The sequence below is a fragment of the Giraffa tippelskirchi genome, chromosome 7 (genome assembly GCF_054371585.1).
Source record: "Giraffa tippelskirchi isolate mGirTip1 chromosome 7, T2T-mGirTip1v1.2.pri, whole genome shotgun sequence".
Lineage (NCBI taxonomy): Eukaryota > Metazoa > Chordata > Mammalia > Artiodactyla > Giraffidae > Giraffa > Giraffa tippelskirchi.
This window is the reverse complement of record NC_137281.1, coordinates 119487320-119506671: the sequence shown is the minus strand read 5'-3', so window position 1 is coordinate 119506671 and position 19352 is coordinate 119487320. Positions and strand designations below refer to the sequence as shown.

Sequence of the window (19352 nt, the reverse complement as noted above, 5' to 3'; positions counted from 1 at the left end):
GGTGTGGAGAAAAGGGAACCCTCTTACACTGTTGGTGGGAATGCAAACTAGTACAGCCACTATGGAGAAGAGTGTGGAGATTCCTTAAAAAACTGGGAATAGAACTGCCATATGACCCAGCAATCCCACTGCTGGGCATATACACTGAGGAAACCAGAATTGAAAGAGACGCGTGTACCCCAATGTTCATCGCAGCACTGTTTACAATAGCCAGGACATGGAAGCAACCTAGATGTCCATCAGCAGATGAATGGATAAGGAAGCTGTGGTACATATACACAATGGAATATTACTCAGCCATTAAAAAAAGTACATTTGAACCGGTTCTACTGAGATGGATGAAACTGGAGCCCATTATACAGAGTGAAGTAAGCCAGAAAGAAAAACAACAATACAGTATACTAATGCATATATATGGAATCTGAAAGATGGTAACGATAACCCTATATGCGAGACAGAATAAGAGACACAGATGCATGGAACAATTTTATGGACTCTGAGGGAGAAGGTGAGGGTGGGACGTTCTGGGAGAATGGCATTGAGACATGTGTATTGTCATATGTGAAACAGAGCACCATTCCATGTTCGATGCATGTGACAAGGGCTCAGGGCCGGGGCAATGGGATGATCCAGAAGGATGAGAGGGGGAGGGAGGTGGGTGGGGGGTTCGGGAAGGGGAACACATGTAAACCCATGGCTGATTCTTGTCAATGTATGGCAAAAACTATTACAATATTGTAAAGTAATTAGCCCCCAACTAAAATAAATAAATTTATAAAAAAAAAAAAAAAAAAAAAAAGAAATGTCCAGAGAAATAGGTTTATTACAGCCAAGCCAGATGATGCACCATTCCATCATCAATAATTACCCTTATAAAGTTTAAAATAATTTTTTAAAAAATACTCTATGGTATGTTGAAAAGACAGAAGGTTAAAATATCAGTTATGATCTCAAACATATAAGGAAAAAATAAAATAGAAAAAATCAGAAGTAAAACTGCTGAGATTTTAACAGGGCATCTCTGGGTAGTAATTTTTTTCTTTTTGTTTATATATTTCTAGGCTTTCTAAATATTCTGCAATGACTCTGTAATATTTTGATCACTAGAGAAATTTTATAAAAATAAAATGTTTTTCAAAGAAAAAAAAAAAAATCAGTGTTCTTGCCTGGTTACTATTCTAATGCTGTATATACAATTTTAAATATATTTATTTCTATCTAACTATCTATCTATCCATCCATCTATCCATCCAGTGTATATAGCTTTAAAACAATAACCAGGCAAGAACACCAAGAAAGTATTCAATGGAATGTACAAAGCTGTTCTTTCTTCTACTCCTGGACTGATTATAACAAAACAAACGCCCTAAGAAATATGAAAAGTTTGACACAAAACTCATTTTTCTGTTAAAAACTCAGTACAAAAAAAGTGGTGTTTAGATTATATGTTTCAGCAAAACTAAAGTTTTCTCTCACATCTTTAGATATATATAAATGGGAAGGATATAGCTCCTTGGAAATATCTACCATCTGCTGTTATTCAATGTTTTTTACTCTGTTATGGTATAGGAATAGTATATAAGCTTTTGAAATAAACATCTGGCAGGTCAGAATAACTAATGATTTTGTATAGAGAGGACTTTACTGCTAACATTTTTACTTCCTTTTTTTTCTTTTTTGGTCTAATCTGTTTGACAACCAATATAATTTCAAAATTTTGCTACTACTCAGCCGCCCTCTATCCCTCCTAAACCAGGGCAAGAATAGACAATAAGAACAACCGTTCTAATAGTCTCTAAAGCATAACACCCTTTAGAATCCATGGGCCCACTCTATTTGTCTAAATAGTATATGCCTAATCCTTCAGTCAACATTTGCTCTAAATCCAGGTCTCACAGTAAAGTGGAGATAATGAAATACACTTCAAATGTTGTGATCTTAGAGACCAAGATAACTTTAATGCCAACAAGAGGCCCATAAATACTTGCTTTTGAATTCCAGTATTTATTAAAAAAAAAAAAATCCCACTTATATGCTAATGCTGTCCTTTTGTGAGTTTACAAATTCATACTTAAAATATGATAAATGCTATAAAGAAAAAAAAAGAGAAAAAAAGCTATAAAGAATTTATATTCTACTGAATTTTAAAAATCTTTCACATAAACACTACAAATAGCATTTAAAAAGCATTTTAGCTATGTTTTAGAAATATTTTACTGTACATTTGATAGAAAATTTCTTTTTTTCTCTTTTATTAAGGCAGAAAATCTTTCTATTCTTAAAAAGCCATACTCAGATTTATTTATTTTTTTTAATTGGCTGTGCGGCATGGCTTGTGGGACCTTAGTTGCCCAACCATGGATTGAACCCGTGCCCCTGTAGTGAAGCACGGAGTCCTAACCACTAGACTGCCAAGGAATTCCCCACACTCAGAAGTTTTAGTTTTAAGTAATAACTCAAAGAACCAGTTTCTATATAGAATAATGCTACATGTATTCTCTGACATCTGAGAACCTATATGATGTGGTTTTGAACTTTTAGTAAATTAGATAAGTTGATCTAGTGAGCCAGTCCAAAGGAAAGATGGTATAAAGTAGCCAGTCCTTCCCTCCTCTGGTCTACCTTAGCTAAGAAACAGGTAAGTATGGGATCAGACTCAGACTACCAGCGCTAGGAAGTTCCTTACTCACTGCTCAAAGAGTTTCTGCCAAGACAGGAACCAGAAGTTCTGAAAGAGTTGCGCCATGTAGGAAAATCCCACCCTTCCCAAGAAGGGGGTGCTCAGCTCCTCAGGCTCCTCCTCACCCTTGGCTAACAAACCCACAGCTGGTAGAAAGAAGAGCTTGTGCTTCTGAGTTAAGGGCTTTCCTCCCCGCTTGTGGGGGCCCACCATTACTACCACTGAGCGTCACAGAGCTGACTATGAGTTCAAAAGTCATGGAGGCCTCTCTGTGCTCCAGACAGGAACCTATGACATCCATAATTTTACCACTGACTTCTCAAATAGGAAGAGGTCAAACAGGAAATTAATTTGTAAATACCAAAGTAGATGTGGTGGCCAGAAAGGATCAAATGCATATATTGAGGGATACTTGCAAACTAAAAATTAGGATTAAATAGAAGTATTTGCTAAACAATTAAAAAATTAGAATTACCTTGTCATCCTGAAAAATCACAAGTCAGCAAGCACGAAAAACAAATGGAAAAAACAACAAACTCTTAGTTCCATAAATAAATTCCATCAATGAATCCCCATCAAAACAGAAAAAAGCTAACTGTGAAAACAACCATGACTGGTTTCTCCAAAAACTAACTCTGTATGTAAATTAGTATCCATGGAACTGGCATGAGGTGGACGTTAATACATATTTATGGAATGGCAACTCTTAATTTTCAGTTGAAATTCTTTTTGAGTTGTTTTGATTTTTCTAATTGTACAGTATTTGTGAGGATGTGAGAAAACAAGCCTCCTGCTCATGTATTGGGGTGAAATTCTTATCTTAGGTTTGTGAGAGTTTCAGTAATGCCTTGACAGGAGGTCATTCATTAGTCCAAGTGAAGCCTCCCAGAGCACTTGCAGAGGTAGAGCAGGTAAACTAGATGTGGCTGGGCTCTATCATCACCTGGCTCATGGGGTGTCACTGCCTGCAAAGGAGTTGTGAAATGTCTCTTGACTAGAAACGGAGTGGGACAAACAGCCCTGGGATTGAAAGGTCTGTCAGTGTCCTGTGCATTTCTCATAAGAGAGAACAAGCTGATGCTATGTGTGGGCTGAGAACCTGGAGAGCAGAGATATTGGTTAGATAGGGCCAGCCCAATAGGGGCTGGAGAGGAGTCGTCACATGGAATATGTAAGGCCGGTAGGTGAGAGTGTGTGATACCAAAGTGATACCAGAACTACATGCTCTTGTGAGCTGAGCTGTTTTCATGTTCCTTGGTTCATTTTTCTTTCCATTAACTTTTACTAAAGTTTCTGGTTATTATAGAATATCAGTTTGTCACAGGAAACCAGACAAAGGGATCCTCATTTTGGACTCTACTCCAGCTAGCATGCAGAGGGAGGCTTGTTTCTCAGAGGCTCAGTCCCCTGTGTGAGTTGTTATCAAGTACGTCATGTGCCAGGTCTGGTATTTAACCACATGCAGAACTACCATTGCTAAGAGAAGTGCTCTTGAACCTTCTAGGCATCCCATTCATTATATACTATAGCTTTTAAAAAATTGAATTATATTGATATACAATATTATATTAGTTTCATTCATGCAACAAAGTGAGTAGATATTTTTATAGATTACAAAATGATCATGATCATTAAAATGTCTAATTACTATTTGTCACCAATTATTACAGTACTAATGACTATATTCCCTATGCTATAAATTACATCCCTATGACTTATTTATAACTGCAAATTTGTACCTCTTAATTGCCTTCACCTATTTTACCCAACAGCCTACATCCCTCCTACCCTGCAATCACTAGCTTGTTCTATGAATCTGCTTCTGTTTTTACATTTCACGTGTAAGTGATATTGTATGGCATATAATGGCCTCTGTCTGAATTACAGTCATTTTTCACATGGCATGTCATGCAGCTGGGATACTTGATTGCCTAATTCTTGGTAACACTTTGCTGCATGAACATGGGCAAGGAGGAATGAAGACTGGGTTTTATGATGATTACTTGAATTCTCTCTGGTATCAAATGACAAAAAGCCCACTTCTCACCAACACACAGCAGTGTTGGATCTGAAGTTACTGGAGGGCAGGGAAGGACTTCAAAGAACCATCTATATTCTCCATCCTAGGTCCCTTCTGTAGAATCACTAAATATAGCCCCTTCCATCTGAGCCCACTCCCACATTAAACAGAATTCCCTGAGGTGAGCAGAAATCATCTCCATGTCGCTTCTCTTCATTGATCTCATGTATAATCGTTACATGTGTTATCTTCCCAGGTAAACAGGCTATTTTCAACAAATAATTTAAAATTGTATTTACTGGCTTCCCACAGCAAGGTAATTTATGGATTTTTGTACTTAACAGAATTGTATTTCTGATCAAAATTTATCATGGTCAGATTACTATAAAAATATTCATTCTAAAAGCCCTTTATTAATGAGTGAGAGGTGAAAATTTGAGAAGCAGTTGGGATTTCACTTGCTTCTTGCTCAGTCTAATTGGTGTTTGCAACAGTTTTTAAACAATGCTGAGTTTCTTTTTTTCAAATGATGATATTCTCAATTAGACTAAATATACTTATGTTTCCTTCACATAAATTGGAGGGAAAGAACAGGAAGAGGCCAGTCCCCAACACCCACCTTTGCCACTTGCTCATGCTCACCTTGGGTTGGATGGCTTCCTTCTGGCTCACCAGCTGAGACCTCAGGATGAGGACTTCCTCCTTGCGGACATCGAGCTCCTCACTCACAGAGGTCAGCTGCTCCATAAGGACACGGTAGGCTGGCGCACCTGGGGCAGTCACCTCAGGGGCACTTTTCTCACTGAGGGCCTTTCGTAACTCATTTAGCTCATTTTTCAGTTTTTTGTTTTCTGACTCTAGTTCTTGACGCTGTGGGATGAGACAAAGAATGGTTCATCACTGTCTTCCTCAGCTTTACATAGGATTACTTACCTTTTCCCAGGAGAGCAGAAGAATTCTGCTGGAAAAGATCACCAGAGCCACCCTAGTGAACGGCTCTCCTGGAACTCAGCTCCGCAAATTCAGAAAGACAACATCAAGTGCAACTGAGCAAGGTGAATGATAGTTTGCTTCATCAACCCAGATTTCAGAATCAAATTTGATCCAGGTCTGCCCAGGGTGTGTTCACAGGCCTGAAGAGAATGCTGAGTCCTTAGGTATGAGTTTGGATAAGTACTAAGAAGCTCAGGTTTTCTTTGTGTGTAAATATAAGTGCAAGTATGAGGGTCCAACTGTCAGGTTACATATAATGAATGGTTCAGATGAGCAGATCCCTGAAATATTGAGTAGCATCCTCTTATCTCCTTTGTAAAGTGGACGAGAAAAACCACTGAAATTTTAGGCTTCTAATTAAGAAATTACATGACATTTAAGCTAATAAAATTCTCTATAGTGTTTCAATAACAACAATATATTTTTGAAACTTCTTTCCTGTGTGACAATCTTGGGAAGGTGCTGGCAGAAACCTTGAGAAGTGGAAGGAGAGGATGGGCCACCTCTTCCTTCAGCCATCCAGATGGACACACACATCCTTCACCACCTCCATACTTTCACATACCACCAGCCATCCTCATGTCACTAGTTAGCACTGCCCTTGGCACGCTCTGCTCAAACAATGGCAACAGGAACCCAAAATAGAGTTCTGATGCTAAACTCTGTTTACTGACACTAAAATACAAAGGTCATAGGATACTGGGTAGGAAATAGTGAAGCAAACAGGCATTAAAAGTACCATGCTGATTTATTTAGCATATGGTGCTAAGTGAGATAATGAAAGAGCCTACTGCTTAGGCTGAAATCTAGCTTATATGAAAGAGAATTTTGAAAAGGTAACAATGCAAGGCTAGAAATAATGCCTGAAAAGAGCTTAAGCTAGGGCCTCATGTACCATTAAGGATGTTCTCTGAGAGAGAGGCTCTGAATGGGTTTCTTGCCAAAACAAGATATTCAAAGTCTTGACCAGACACTTCCATACAAACATAAAACATTTTATTGTTTCTTCCAGAGAAGCAATCTTAGGTTTGTAGCATCAAATTAGACCTTTCAACATGTCATACTAAGACTATCTGAAGTCCTCTTTTTTTCTGGTTTAAGAATTTATAACGTTTTCTTTCACGGATTGTTCATTCTTATGTGTAAATGAATGCTCCTTCCTATCTCCAGTATCCCACCAAAGTAATCAGATTCGTATTTCTGTTTCTGCAACAGAAAACATATGAATGTCTCTACTTCAACACCTAAGCTCTGATGCCATGTTTCCCAAACTTTAACGTGCATCAGAATCACCTAGAGGGTGGAGGGCTTTAGATTTGGTGTGAAGCCCACAGATTCGATTTTCCATCAAGTTTCCAGGTGATGTTAACGCAAATGGCCCAGGGACCACATTTCGAGAAACACTGCGCTAACACTTCGGAACTTTGTGATCTGGGCTTCATTTTCAACACACTACAGAGAATGTCTCTCTTTGTCCATTTTTTTGTGAAAGGCAGGCAGAAGCAGAAGATCTGGAGATCAGATTCCTATCCTTGTTTCCTTTGGCCTGTCCCATCCCATCCCATCTGATTCCTGTCTTGCATAACCCATATCATGATTTGGTTTTCTAGGCAAAGAGTATAAAAGACAAAGGAGAATAATAGAGATGACCCTTTGCTGCCACCCTTTTCTTTTTCCACAAACATAAAAATGTACTACCCTAGTAGTACTTTCATTGGGGGAGCAAAATATTTAATTATGTTATAATTTAGAAAGGGTAAAAAAGGTCCTGCGGGGTATTTAAAAAGTAAATATCGTATTTTGGGGGTGAAAATTAGTTTTTAAACAAGTTATGATGGGAACCTAGCATGTTTCCTATTGTTTGGCAATCTGGGTTCAAGAGCAGACTTTACCAACTGATAGTAAATCTCTTCACTGTTTTAAGGTCTCAGTTAATTGATCTTATAAAGGAAATAAAAAATTATCTCAGAAGTGTGACAATGACTAAATAAGATAAGGTAAAGGAAAAACATTTCCAATTGTAAGGTAAATACAAGGTATTATCAGTCAAGTGTTTAGAATCACTCTTACTGTCTTCAGGGGAAGGAGTTGAACAAGGCATTGTGGTTTGGGCAGGTAGAGGACAGGCACTCTCCACACCAAGATGCCACACAGACTGGAGAGGAGGCACCTGTCAGTGGCTCTGGACTGTGGGAAGTAGCAATCCACACAGAACAGGGGCCTCTTAATGTGCATAGATTATGTTCTAAATCACAATATTAGGAAATAATTTATCAGGACTAGACTTGCATAATATTTCTACAAAAAAAAAATTTCATGATTGTTTAGAGAGACCTCAGGAGTTCTCAAGTATATGTAAACGCCTACTGTTAAATATTTCGTGGCTTTTCTAATTTTTAGTTTTGTTTGGTTATAATTATGAACCTTATTATAATTTTCCAGCTATTTAAACCATAATTTTCAAAAGCAGAAAAAAAGTTGAAAAACTGACATAAGCAGAAAACATCTGAGAATAATAAATTTAAGGCTCATAAATTAATTAATAACCTAGGAAACTTTCGGAGCTGGGAGTGACTTGACAGCTGACAATCTGATAGCTCAGACTTCTAGGGGCTCAAAATTTTGATTCTGGAAAGCAAAGGAAGGAGCCAGGTGGTGTACAGCCAGCTCTGAATCAATCTGGTTAGAGCATGGTGTTTGGGGTCAGAGACACCAACATTCAAAGTCCTCTCCTGTCAGTTTCTAGTGGGGTTATCTTAGGAAGTTACTTTTACTTCTTAGTGTTGATTTCTTCATCTATAAAATGGGAATTAAAATGCTTACTTGCAGGATTGTTGTTAAAAATTAAGGCTGATGTATAAAGTGCCTGTATTTTAAAATGATGAAGATAATGACAGCACCCAACATTTATTGTGTCTTTACTATGTGCTGGGCACTATTCTACACAGTTTACATGAATTACTTCATATAATCCTCATGAAAGTCCTATAAGATAAATATTATCATTAGTACCACTGTATTGAGGAGAAAATTGAGGCACAGAAAGGATTATTTGCATACAGCCATATAGTGGTGGATCTAGCATTTGAACCCAGGAAGTCTGACACCAGAGTCCATGTCCTTTACTACTTTCTACAGCCTCCAAAGGCAGCTACTGCTTAGGCTGAAATCTAGCTTATATGAAAGAGAATTTTGAAAAGGTAACAATGCAAGGCTATAAATAATGCCTGAAAAGAGCTTAAGCTAGGGCCTCATGTACCATTAAGGATGTTCTCTGAGAGAGAGGCTCTGAATGGGTTTCTTGCCAAAACAAGATATTCAAAGTCTTGACCAGACACTTCCCATTACCTTGAGTGACTCATATTCCAGTTCTGCACCTCTAATCTGTGGTCTTTCTTCTTCCTAGGGAAAAACATAAAGTTAAGAACTTTATAAATAAGTAGTTATATTTTAATTGTTGTTTTTTACTCTTAGAATATTACCTAGCTCTGCAGAAAACAGTAAGGAGAGTTTAGCCCTCACTACTTGAAGGAAATCCTACTTGATTAAAGTACTTCTGGCCTGAGTTCCCATTAAAGAAGAGACCACAGAACCCAGTTTGCCATGGCCCTAGGGTGGGAGAGCACTGCTCACCTTTGCCTTGCTGCGGAGCACCTGCTCCTCCTTGCGGTCCAGCTCATCCTGCATCACCTGCTTCTCCTGCTCCAGCTCTGTGACCCGCTTCTGGAGCTTGAGGAACAATGACATGTCCAGAGGCACCTTCTTCTCACTTGGCTCCTAAACTCCAGAAATTATAAGATGGTCAAGATGATTCATAAGATGCAAAACCTGATGAGAAAATGATGAGCAGCTCGATAGAAAAATAGACAAACTTATAGGAGAAATATAAATGGTCAAAGAGTATATGAATAACACATCCAACCAGCTAATAAATGGAGAAATGCAAATTAAAAAACAGTGAGGTACCACTTTCCTCCATCATATTGACAAAGACTGAAAATTTAATAAGGCCATGTGTCAGTAACAGTGTCTTACATGATATTGGTGGAAGTATAAGTAGGCTCTTTAGAAGGGAAAGGGAGCTGTAGTCATTAAAATTTAAATCTGTATATCCATTAAACTAGAAATCTATGTTTAAGAATTAATTCTACAGAAATACTTACACAAGTACACAAAAATATCAATATAAAAGATGTTCACTGTAGTATTTTTGTAGTCACAAAACCTGAAAAGACTCCAAATACTGGTCAATAGGAGAGCTACTTAAATAAATTCTGGTATAATCAAACTATGAAATATTTACAGCTGTTAAAAAGAATGAAGTAGATCTACACAAGTAGATAAATCTGTTCTAGATAAAAGTATTAAGTGAAATATACAAGTTACAGGATAGTATCTATATTGTGATCTAATTTTTCTTAAAAAAAAACAAACAAAAACACGTGACTTTTAAATAGACCAAGCCCATGGCATACAAAAATCTAGAAGGCCATCAAGGTTATCTTAGAGAATGGGAGGTACTATGGGAAAGTTTCATTTTCAATTTCATACATTTCTATATTTGAATTTGTGTACAATAACCATGTACTACTTTTGTAATTAAGAAAAATGATTTTTGAAAAGGTGAAATGCTAGTATAAATATATTGAGGTCATACAGAGAGAAAACAAAAAAACTAAAATATATATAGCCCTTAATAAACTAAAAGATAACCCAGTAGCATTTAAAAGTATGTCAACTGGTTCCAAAACAGAATCACAGCAAGAACAACCAGGATAAATAAAGATATACTAATACAAGCTAAGCAAAAGGAAGTAATTAATCATCATTATGGAAATTCTGAGAATGTCATAATTGTTTTACCTCATTTACTTTGTGTTTGAATTTTTAATGAGTTAAGAAGAGAAAGAATTGTATCATTAGACTCAATGGAGAGGATAAAGAGTGTCTTTTTGTCAGAAAGAAAGAGAATGGTAACAATAACTTATTTATTTAATTCGATGATCAAAGTATAATTATTAACCTTTCCCTTCTCCAGGTGATCTTCCCAACTCAGGGACCAAACCCAGATCTCCCACATTGCAGGTGGATTCTTCACTAGCTGAGCCACAAGGGAAGCCGTCTTAACTGAGCAGCAAATCTTATATTTCCAAAAGTCAATTTTTTTAAAAAAATGTTTTTTCTTGATATAAAATCAAAATAAGTTTTCATAGAAAATTTAGGAAATAAGAAAAGTACAAGAATGAGAACTGTAAGTATAACTTCATATTCAGAGAAAACTCACAATTTTTGTCCAGTATTTTTTCTATAAATTTAAAGAACAGGAAAAATATTTCATCATAATTTTGTACCATCTTAAAAAACTTAGCATTTATTATAATTGTTTTCCAAATTTATAATATGATACTTGAAAGCATAATTTTTGATGGCTGTATTAAAATGTATACCATCATTTGCTTCATTATCATGTTACAGATGAGCACTGAAGTTATTTCTAATTTTTGTATTGAAATATACTAAAATAAACATCCTAGTACATAAATATCTAAACATTAATGTTTTAAAGTCTACTAGGCCTGTTTGTACTTCCATCAGTAACCACCACCTTGCCTGGAACAGCAATGACTGTTATCATTAAAAAAAATGGGCTCAATTGACATACCAATAGTGGTATTTCATTATTGTTTTAACTTATATTTTTTTGCTATTTAATGAGGTTGAATAATTTTTATATTCATTAGCTATCTTTGATCTTTTGTGAATTCCTAGTAGTGCCAAGTTCAGCATCATTCTAGTTCTAAAAAAAAGAAACACCTAAGAAGAATCAACTAAACCAAGAAGTGGGGCACTTATAGGTTATCAGGGTCATTTATCTACAAGCTAGTTAGACCTGGACTTTTTCTTACTGTCCATTTAGCATGCTCAGAGTAAGAAAAAGTTTGGGTATGTGATCTGTCCTGACTGAGGAGAATAGAGATAACATCTTCCCTGAACATGAAATCACTACAGAATTTCATTCATATAAATACTTATTTCTATACACCCCACAAATACTTATATTTTAGCTTATTTATAATATAAACATTCCATCTTATGTATTTTAATGTTTGTTCATCTTATTAATGATGTACGTATACGTGCAAAGTCACTTCAGTCATGCCCCACTCTTTGCGACCCTATGGTCTATAGCTCGGGGGACTGGAATGCAAAAGTAGGAAGTCAAGATACACCTGGCGTAACAGGCAGGTTTGGCCTTGGAGTACAGAATGAAGCAGGGCAAAGGCTAATAGAGTTTTGCCATGAGAACGCACTGGTAATAGCAAACACCCTATTCCAACAACACAAGAGAAGACTCTACACGTGGACATCACCAGATGGTCAACACCAAAATCAGATTGATTATATTCTTTGAAGCCAAAGATGGAGAAGCTCTATACAGTCAGCAAAAACAAGACCGGGAACAGACTGTGGCTCAGATCATGAACTGCTTATTGCCAAATTCAGACTTAAATTGAAGAAAGTAGGGAAAACCACTAGACCATTCAGGTATGACCTAGATCAAATCCCTTATGAGTATACAGTGGAAGTGAAAAATAGATTTAAGGGTCTAGACCTGATAGACAGAGTGCCTGATGAACTATGGACAGAGGTTCGTGACATTGTATAGGAGACAGGGATCAAGAAAATCCCCATGGAAAAGAAATGCAAAAAAGCAAAATGGCTGTCTGAGGAGGCCTTACAGATAGCTTGGAAGAGAAGAGAAGCGAAAGCAAAGGAGAAAAGGAAAGATATTCCCATCTGAATGCAGAGTTCCAAAGAATAGCAAGGAGAGATAAGAAAGCCTTCCTCAGCGATCAGTGCAAAGAAATAGAGGAAAACAACAGATTGGAAAAGACTAGAGATCTCTTCAAGAAAAATAGAGATACCAAAGGAACATTTCATGCAAAGATGGGCTCGATAAAGGACAGAAATGGTATGGACCCAACAGAAGCAAAAGATATTAAGAAGAGGTGGCAAGAATACACAGAAGAACGGTACAAAAAAGATCTTCACGACCCAGAGAATCACGATGGTGTGATCACTCACCTAGAGCCAGATATCCTGGAATGTGAAGTCAAGTGGGCCTTAGAAAGCATCACTACGAACAAAGCTAGTGGAGGTGATGGAATTCCAGTTGAGCTATTTCAAATCCTCAAAGGTGATGCTGTGAAAGTGCTGCACTCGATATGCCTGCAAATCTGGAAAACTCAGTAGTGGCCACAGGACTGGAAGAGGTCAGTCTTCGTTCCAATCCCAAAGAAAGGCAATGCCAAAGAATGCTCAAACTACCGCACAATTGCACTCGTCTCACATGCTAGTAAAGTAATGCTCAAAATTCTCTAAGCTAGGCTTCAGCAATACGTGAACCGTGAACTTCCAGATGTTCAAGCTGGTTTTAGAAAAGGCAGAGGAACCAGAGATCAAATTGCCAATATCTGATGGATCATTGAAAAAGCAAGAGAGTTCCAGAAAAACATCTATTTCTGCTTTATTGACTATGTCAAAGCCTTTGACTGTGTGGATCACAGTAAACTGTGGAAAATTCTTAAAGAGATGGGAATACCAGACCATCTGACCTGTCTCTTGAGAAACCTGTATGAGGTCAGGAAGCAACAGTTAGAACTGGACATGGAACAACAGACTGGTTCCAAATAGGAAAAGGAGTACGTCAAGGCTGTATATTGTCACCCTGCTTATTTAACTTATATGCAGAGTACATCATGAGAAACGCTGGGCTGGAAGAAACACAAGCTGGAATCAAGATTGCCGGGAGAAATATCAATAACATCAGATATGCGGATGACACCACCCGTATGGCAGAAAGTGAAGAAGAACTAAAGAGCCTCTTGATGAAGGTGAAAGAGGAGAGGGGAAAAGTTGGCTTAAAGCTCAATGTTCAGAAAACTAAGATCATGGCATCTGGTCCCATCACTTCATGGGAAATAGATGGGGAAAGAGTGGAAACAGTGTCAGACTTTATTTTTTTGGGCTCCAAAATCACTGCTGATAGTGATTGCAGCCATGAAATTAAAAGACGCTTACTCCTTGGAAGGAAGGTTATGGCCAACCTAGATAGCATATTTAAAAGCAGAGACATTACTTTGCCAACAAAAGTCTGTCTAGTCAAGGCTATGGTTTTTCCAGTGGTCATGTATGGATGTGAGAGTTGGATGGTGAAGAAAGCTGAGCGCCGCAGAATTGATGCTTTTGAACTGTGGTGTTGGAGAAGACTCTTGAGAGTCCCTTGAACTGCAAGGAGATCCAATCAATCCATCCTAAAAGAGTTCAATCCTGGGTGTTCATTGGAAGGTCTGATGTTGAAGCTGAAACACCAATACTTTGGGCGCCTCATGCGAAGGGTTGACTCATTGGAAAAGACCCTAATGCTGGGTAGGATTGGGGGCGGGAGGAGAAGGGGACGACAGAGGATGAGATGGTTGGATGGCATCACCGACTCGATGGACATGGGTTTGGGTAGACTCCGGGAGTTGGTGATGGACAGAGAGGCCTGGCGTGCTGCAATTCATGGGGTTGCAAAGAGTCAGACACGACTGAGCGACTGAACTGAACTGAACTGAACTGGTCTATAGCCCACCAGGCTTTTCCGTCCATGGGGATTCTCCAGGCAAGAATGATGGAGTGGCTTGCCATTCCCTCCCTTCCAGGGGATCTTCCTGATGCAGGGATTGAACCCGTGTCTCCTGTGGCTCTGGCATTACAGGAGGATTCTTTACCACTGAACCACTGGGGAAGCCCATTAATGATGTATATGTCCCTGAAAATTTTAATTATTTAATCCTTTTTTCATACTATAACTGAAGCCCTCATCCTATGAGTGAATATAATATTTCATTCACTGCACTTAAAATGTTATCATTTGGGAATAATTCCTCTCAGCCTTGAACGGTCATTTTTGTTGAAAAGGAATCCTTTTATTAAAATAGGGTAGGATAACTCTTTAGATACCAGCTAATATTACACAAAAAATTAACTAATTGCTATAGATAAGAACAAAATTCTATGGATAGGAACACTTGACAAGTGCAAAACTGTTTGAGACATAATGATTAGTAACTAAGAGTGCTCCAAATGGTGCCCATTCTTATCTCTAATGACATGTATAATCGAAGAGATATTGTCCTCCCCATACCATGTGAGCAAGGAGGATGACTGGACCATGTAGCTCAGGAAAGAGTCTAGGGTTTTGTTTTTGCTTTCTTCCGTTTGTAAGGACTTTGTCATCTAGGGCTTTTCCAAGAAAGTGAAGCTTTAAAAACTAATCTAAAAAATATGATAATGTTTTTTTAGATTAGTTTTTAAAGCTTCACCATTCCATGTTCGATGCATGAGACAAATGCTCAGGGCTGGGGCAATGGGATGACCCAGAGGGATGGGATGGGGACGGAGGGGGGAGAGGGGTTCAGGATGGGGAACACATGTAAACCCATGGCTGATTCATGTCAATGTATGGCAAAAACCACTACAATATTGTAAAGTAATTAGCCCCCAACTAAAATAAATAAATTTATTAAAAAAAAAAAAGTTGAATAATGTCCAAAAAAAAAAAAACTAATCTAAAAAATAACAACAGTCTCTCATTAGAGGAAAATCAGGAAAATAACAGAATTTCTTCACAAAATTACCATGACAGGCCTGACAGTCATCCTGGAATTATTGCTAACAGTAGCTGAGAAAGTTACAGTGATGCTTTCCCTGAATTTGACAAGTGTGAGGAAGCTTGAGAGCAGAAGCAGAACTGAGATAATTAGTGAATGGTTACTAAGAAAGGTGCATAACACAGCAGGGAAAGCAATGGTTCCCAAAAGTGTTATGTGGTCTTTCTAACTCCAGACCACAAAAGATGCTGGAAGTGTGGGAGGGCTGTAAGGCAAGTGGAGCTAGCAGGTGAGTTCTCCACAGAGAAACAGCAGTGGAGGTGCCAGTGTAACTTGTGAACAGGAAATCACACGTCTGGGATTGTGACTAACGAGACATTAACCCTTTATTTTTACATCAAATTTTGCTATTAATACATGACTGAGATCAGAATTCTGTGTTTCAAAACAATCTATTTTAATTAAAAAAATCAGTTCATACGCAAGAGTGATCCCATTATTGTCCTGGCCCCTGGATTCTAAAGGAGTTACTTGGGAATACTACATATAGGAGTTGAAAGTTTTCCTTTAGTTTGTAAGAGGTGATTTGTAAACCTGGCCATTATAGAGGAAGTAGCAGGAAGAAATGCAAACCTGAAGGTCGTAAGTAACTTGAAGAACAAAGTGACAGCCATAGCCTTAGATTGCCATGTCTCTCCTGCCCAACTTCCCTTTGATGATCAATCTCTCTTTTTCTATTATCAGTTGTACAGATTCCCATCTTTCTGATCCTGGCCACACCCAGTCTCTTTATTAGACTGCATTTAAAGCCTGTTTATTAGAGCAAAAACTTTTATTTATTGAACACTTACTATGTATCTAACACTGCTGCAAGTGTGTAAAAATTAACTCACTTAATCTTCAAAACATCACTATAAAGTAAGATAATAATAGCAGTGCCACTTTATAGAGGAGGAAACTGAAATGCAGAGAGACTGAGGCTAAGGTTATGGACTCAGTCCTAAGGAGGAGAGTTACTGTGGTCTGCCCCATGATGAAGACAGCACTAACCAAAGCCAGCCACATCTCAGACGCACGCACTCAGTCACAAGCAACAAGCATGACTAGTTCAGTCAATACCCTTCCTCATTACTGACAGAAGACTTCCTGTGCATGACCTACTGCTGGTGGTCAGTGCATGTGACAGACAGTATCAATACCCCAAGATCTGTTGGTGATTTCTGAAGCACAATTCACACTTCATTCTTCAAAAAAGATGAAAAATGTACCAAATCCTACTGTTCAGTTCAGTTCAGTCACTTGACATAAAACAAGTGAGAATGAGAAATGAAAAAGGTTACCTCTCCCCTCAAATCTGTAAGAATTTGGAGAAAACACCTTTATATCCACTAAAGGCTCAGAAGCTATAATTTTGAAATCTTCAAAGTCTAACTCCGGGGTAATCTCCAAAGACGGCCACCAACGATCACCCAACAAAAATAACTTTCTTCCCATTAAGAGGTGGAGTCCATTCCCCTCCTTGAATCTGGGCTGGCCTCGTACTTTGCTTTGACCACAAAATGTGGCAGAACTGCTGCCATGCCAGTTCTGGGTCTGGCCCTAACAGCCTGACATCTTTTGCCCTTGTACTCTTAGAACCCACTCACTGTGCTACTGAAGAGAGAAGCAACATGGAGAGACCCAAGGAGGAGACCTTCTCACTCCAGCTGAATGCAGGGAGATACTCCAACCCACACCATAAGGGACAGAAGTACCACCCAGTCAAAACCCAAAGAACTGTGAGCAATAATAAATTGCTGTAGTTTGCAAACCACTAAAGTCAGGGATGGTTTGTTGCACAATAGATAACTTGAACAACCTCTGCTGTTACATACTGGCCATATTGCTGTATCAGTGTCCCCAGACTAATGTTATTTGTTTATCTGTAGGTAGAAAGGGGACTGGAGAACTGCAGTATAGAACTCTGAGTGGGAGGAGGTGAAGTGTGGAGCTCTGAACAGACGAGCCTCAGTTAGAATACTGGCTCTGCCACTTACAAGCTGTGACCTTGGACCAGTTACTTGGCCCCCCTGTATGTACAAGTCCAACTATATGACATTCCAACTACGTGACACTTTCTTTAAAATGAACAGAATGAGATGGAGAAACTTTTCATTCCCAAGTAGAACTAGGAAAGTAAAGAATCATTCAATTATTTTCAGCTGTTCTGCCAGAAGCAGTCTATTTCTGACTTGGCCATTTTCTCAGAATATGAGATAAAAATAGAAAATAATGTGCCTGAATTACCCATTACAGAAACTAATATCATATTTGAAGAAGATATGAGAATTGGTTTGGGAACAATCTAACTTAAAGTCACTGTACTCTTGGAGTTACAGTAATATGTCATTTTGATTTCAAACCATGTAACACAAAACACTAAGATAGATTCATAAGCTGTTTTCCATGCATTTTTGGAGAAGAGAATTATATTGGTACAAACTGTCACCAAACAGGCAGCAATTTTGCTAAACTCTAGGGCATTGGTATTTATATTATAATATTCTAGGATAAAAGCTTACTTTTCAAAAAATGACCTCAGTCTAAAATAAATTCATGACAGGCTATATTTTTTACACACAGAACACGTTAAGGTATAAAAGGGAATTACGAAAAGGAAAACTCTGTTCCTCAAAATCACATTAAAAATTGAAATATCAATTGACAAAAATATGTAATAGGTATGTATATACACAGCTAATTAAGCACCTTCAAGTCATTTATAAAGAATATAAAACAAATGTTACATTTTTGAACAAATGGGGTCCTCCCTGCAATGGAAATGTTCTCTGTTAATAACAGGATGGGCACATCTTACTTTTATTGATAGATGTCTAAAATATACCTCTGTCCTTGATGGAATATCTTCAGTTTCTGCAATTTCAGAGCTAAAGGTGTATTCAGACTCATTGCTGCTGTGGGTAGAGTCTGTTCTCTTGTGTCCAGGCTTAGGCACATTCTGCAACACAAATGAGCAGCTACAGTTAACACAACATAATCAAATAATTGAACTTGGCATAGTTAAGACAGCATCCACCTTAACTTGGTTCTAATCTTCATGACCTAACGCTCTCATGCCCAAACAATCTATTCCATGTTGTCTTAACAAACTCTTACAAGGGGTCACCTCCTGAGCTCCTCAAAGAAACAGAAAGATGCACCAGGAGGGTGTGACAAGTACAGTCACAAAACGAAACACTCAAATAAAAATCATCTCTGATTATCGGCAGATCTCCTCTTAAAGTTGTGAGTGGCTAGTCGCACTAGGGGAAGCATAAGTATGATGACTTCCATATTATAATCAAACAAAATCTCCCCAAAAGTCCACAGGATATATTCAATGACAGCATAATCATTTTACTGCACCATATTAATAGGTCAAGGGAGGGGGTGGGGTTTTCACATAGGGAACTACAACTTCTGTCAGTTTTATGCATGGAACTGAAGCTTTGGAGTTAGCAGTGGCAAGGATGAGTGTGCAGAACAGGTAAGGAAGCTGCTCTGGGAAGATCCTTGGGTTATTAACTCAGGGAGTCCAGGTGACAGTTTCATGACATGTGGTACCTAATGAACTAGTATTCAGCAAGCTTGTGGGGAATAGAAAAGTTAGGTATTTGTAGTCCCTTCCTTTCTGGAGAAGTGGTTAAAGAATGACTTGAAGGAAGAGGAAATAAAAAGGTAGGGTTTGGGCCCCTCGCTCTGAGGATGCCCCCTGCAGAAGAGGTGGAGAGGTTCAGTGGCCTGGATCTTCTAGGGTTACAAATCCTGAGAGCTTCAAAAAGGCCTCTGAAAGCTTTGGGATCTGTGCAATTTCCTTTACTCCTTCCAAGGTGCAGGAAGAGAGCCAGAAGCCACAAAGAACTTTTGGCCTCTTTCCTTTCAACATCCGGGCTTAGACAAAGCAGACCCATCTGTGTGACCACAGGGAAACAAGCCCTCAGGAGTAGTTGGTGTCTCAAGCCAG

The 19352-nt window shown here is 38.3% G+C and overlaps 1 protein-coding gene across 10 annotated transcripts in view; it reads right to left on the bottom strand.

The window, feature by feature from the left end:
- The window catches only part of MYO5A (myosin VA), a 212025-nt gene that overhangs the window by 40350 nt on the left and 152323 nt on the right, over positions 1-19352 (bottom strand). For 9 of the 10 annotated variants that reach the window (XR_014059930.1, XR_014059931.1, XM_081511474.1 and 6 more), the window contains 4 exons: positions 18234-18347; positions 9327-9470; positions 9042-9095; positions 5343-5570 (listed from right to left, as the gene is read on the bottom strand). Coding sequence is in view for 8 of the 10 variants with exons in the window: in XM_081511474.1 (XP_081367600.1) it covers positions 5343-5570; positions 9042-9095; positions 9327-9470; positions 18234-18347 (540 nt within the window). In the remaining 2 variants the exon portion in view is untranslated. Of the gene's footprint in view, positions 1-3155; positions 3165-5342; positions 5571-9041; positions 9096-9326; positions 9471-18233; positions 18348-19352 lie in introns of all 10 variants that reach the window. The other variant, XM_081511473.1, reaches the window with a different exon arrangement.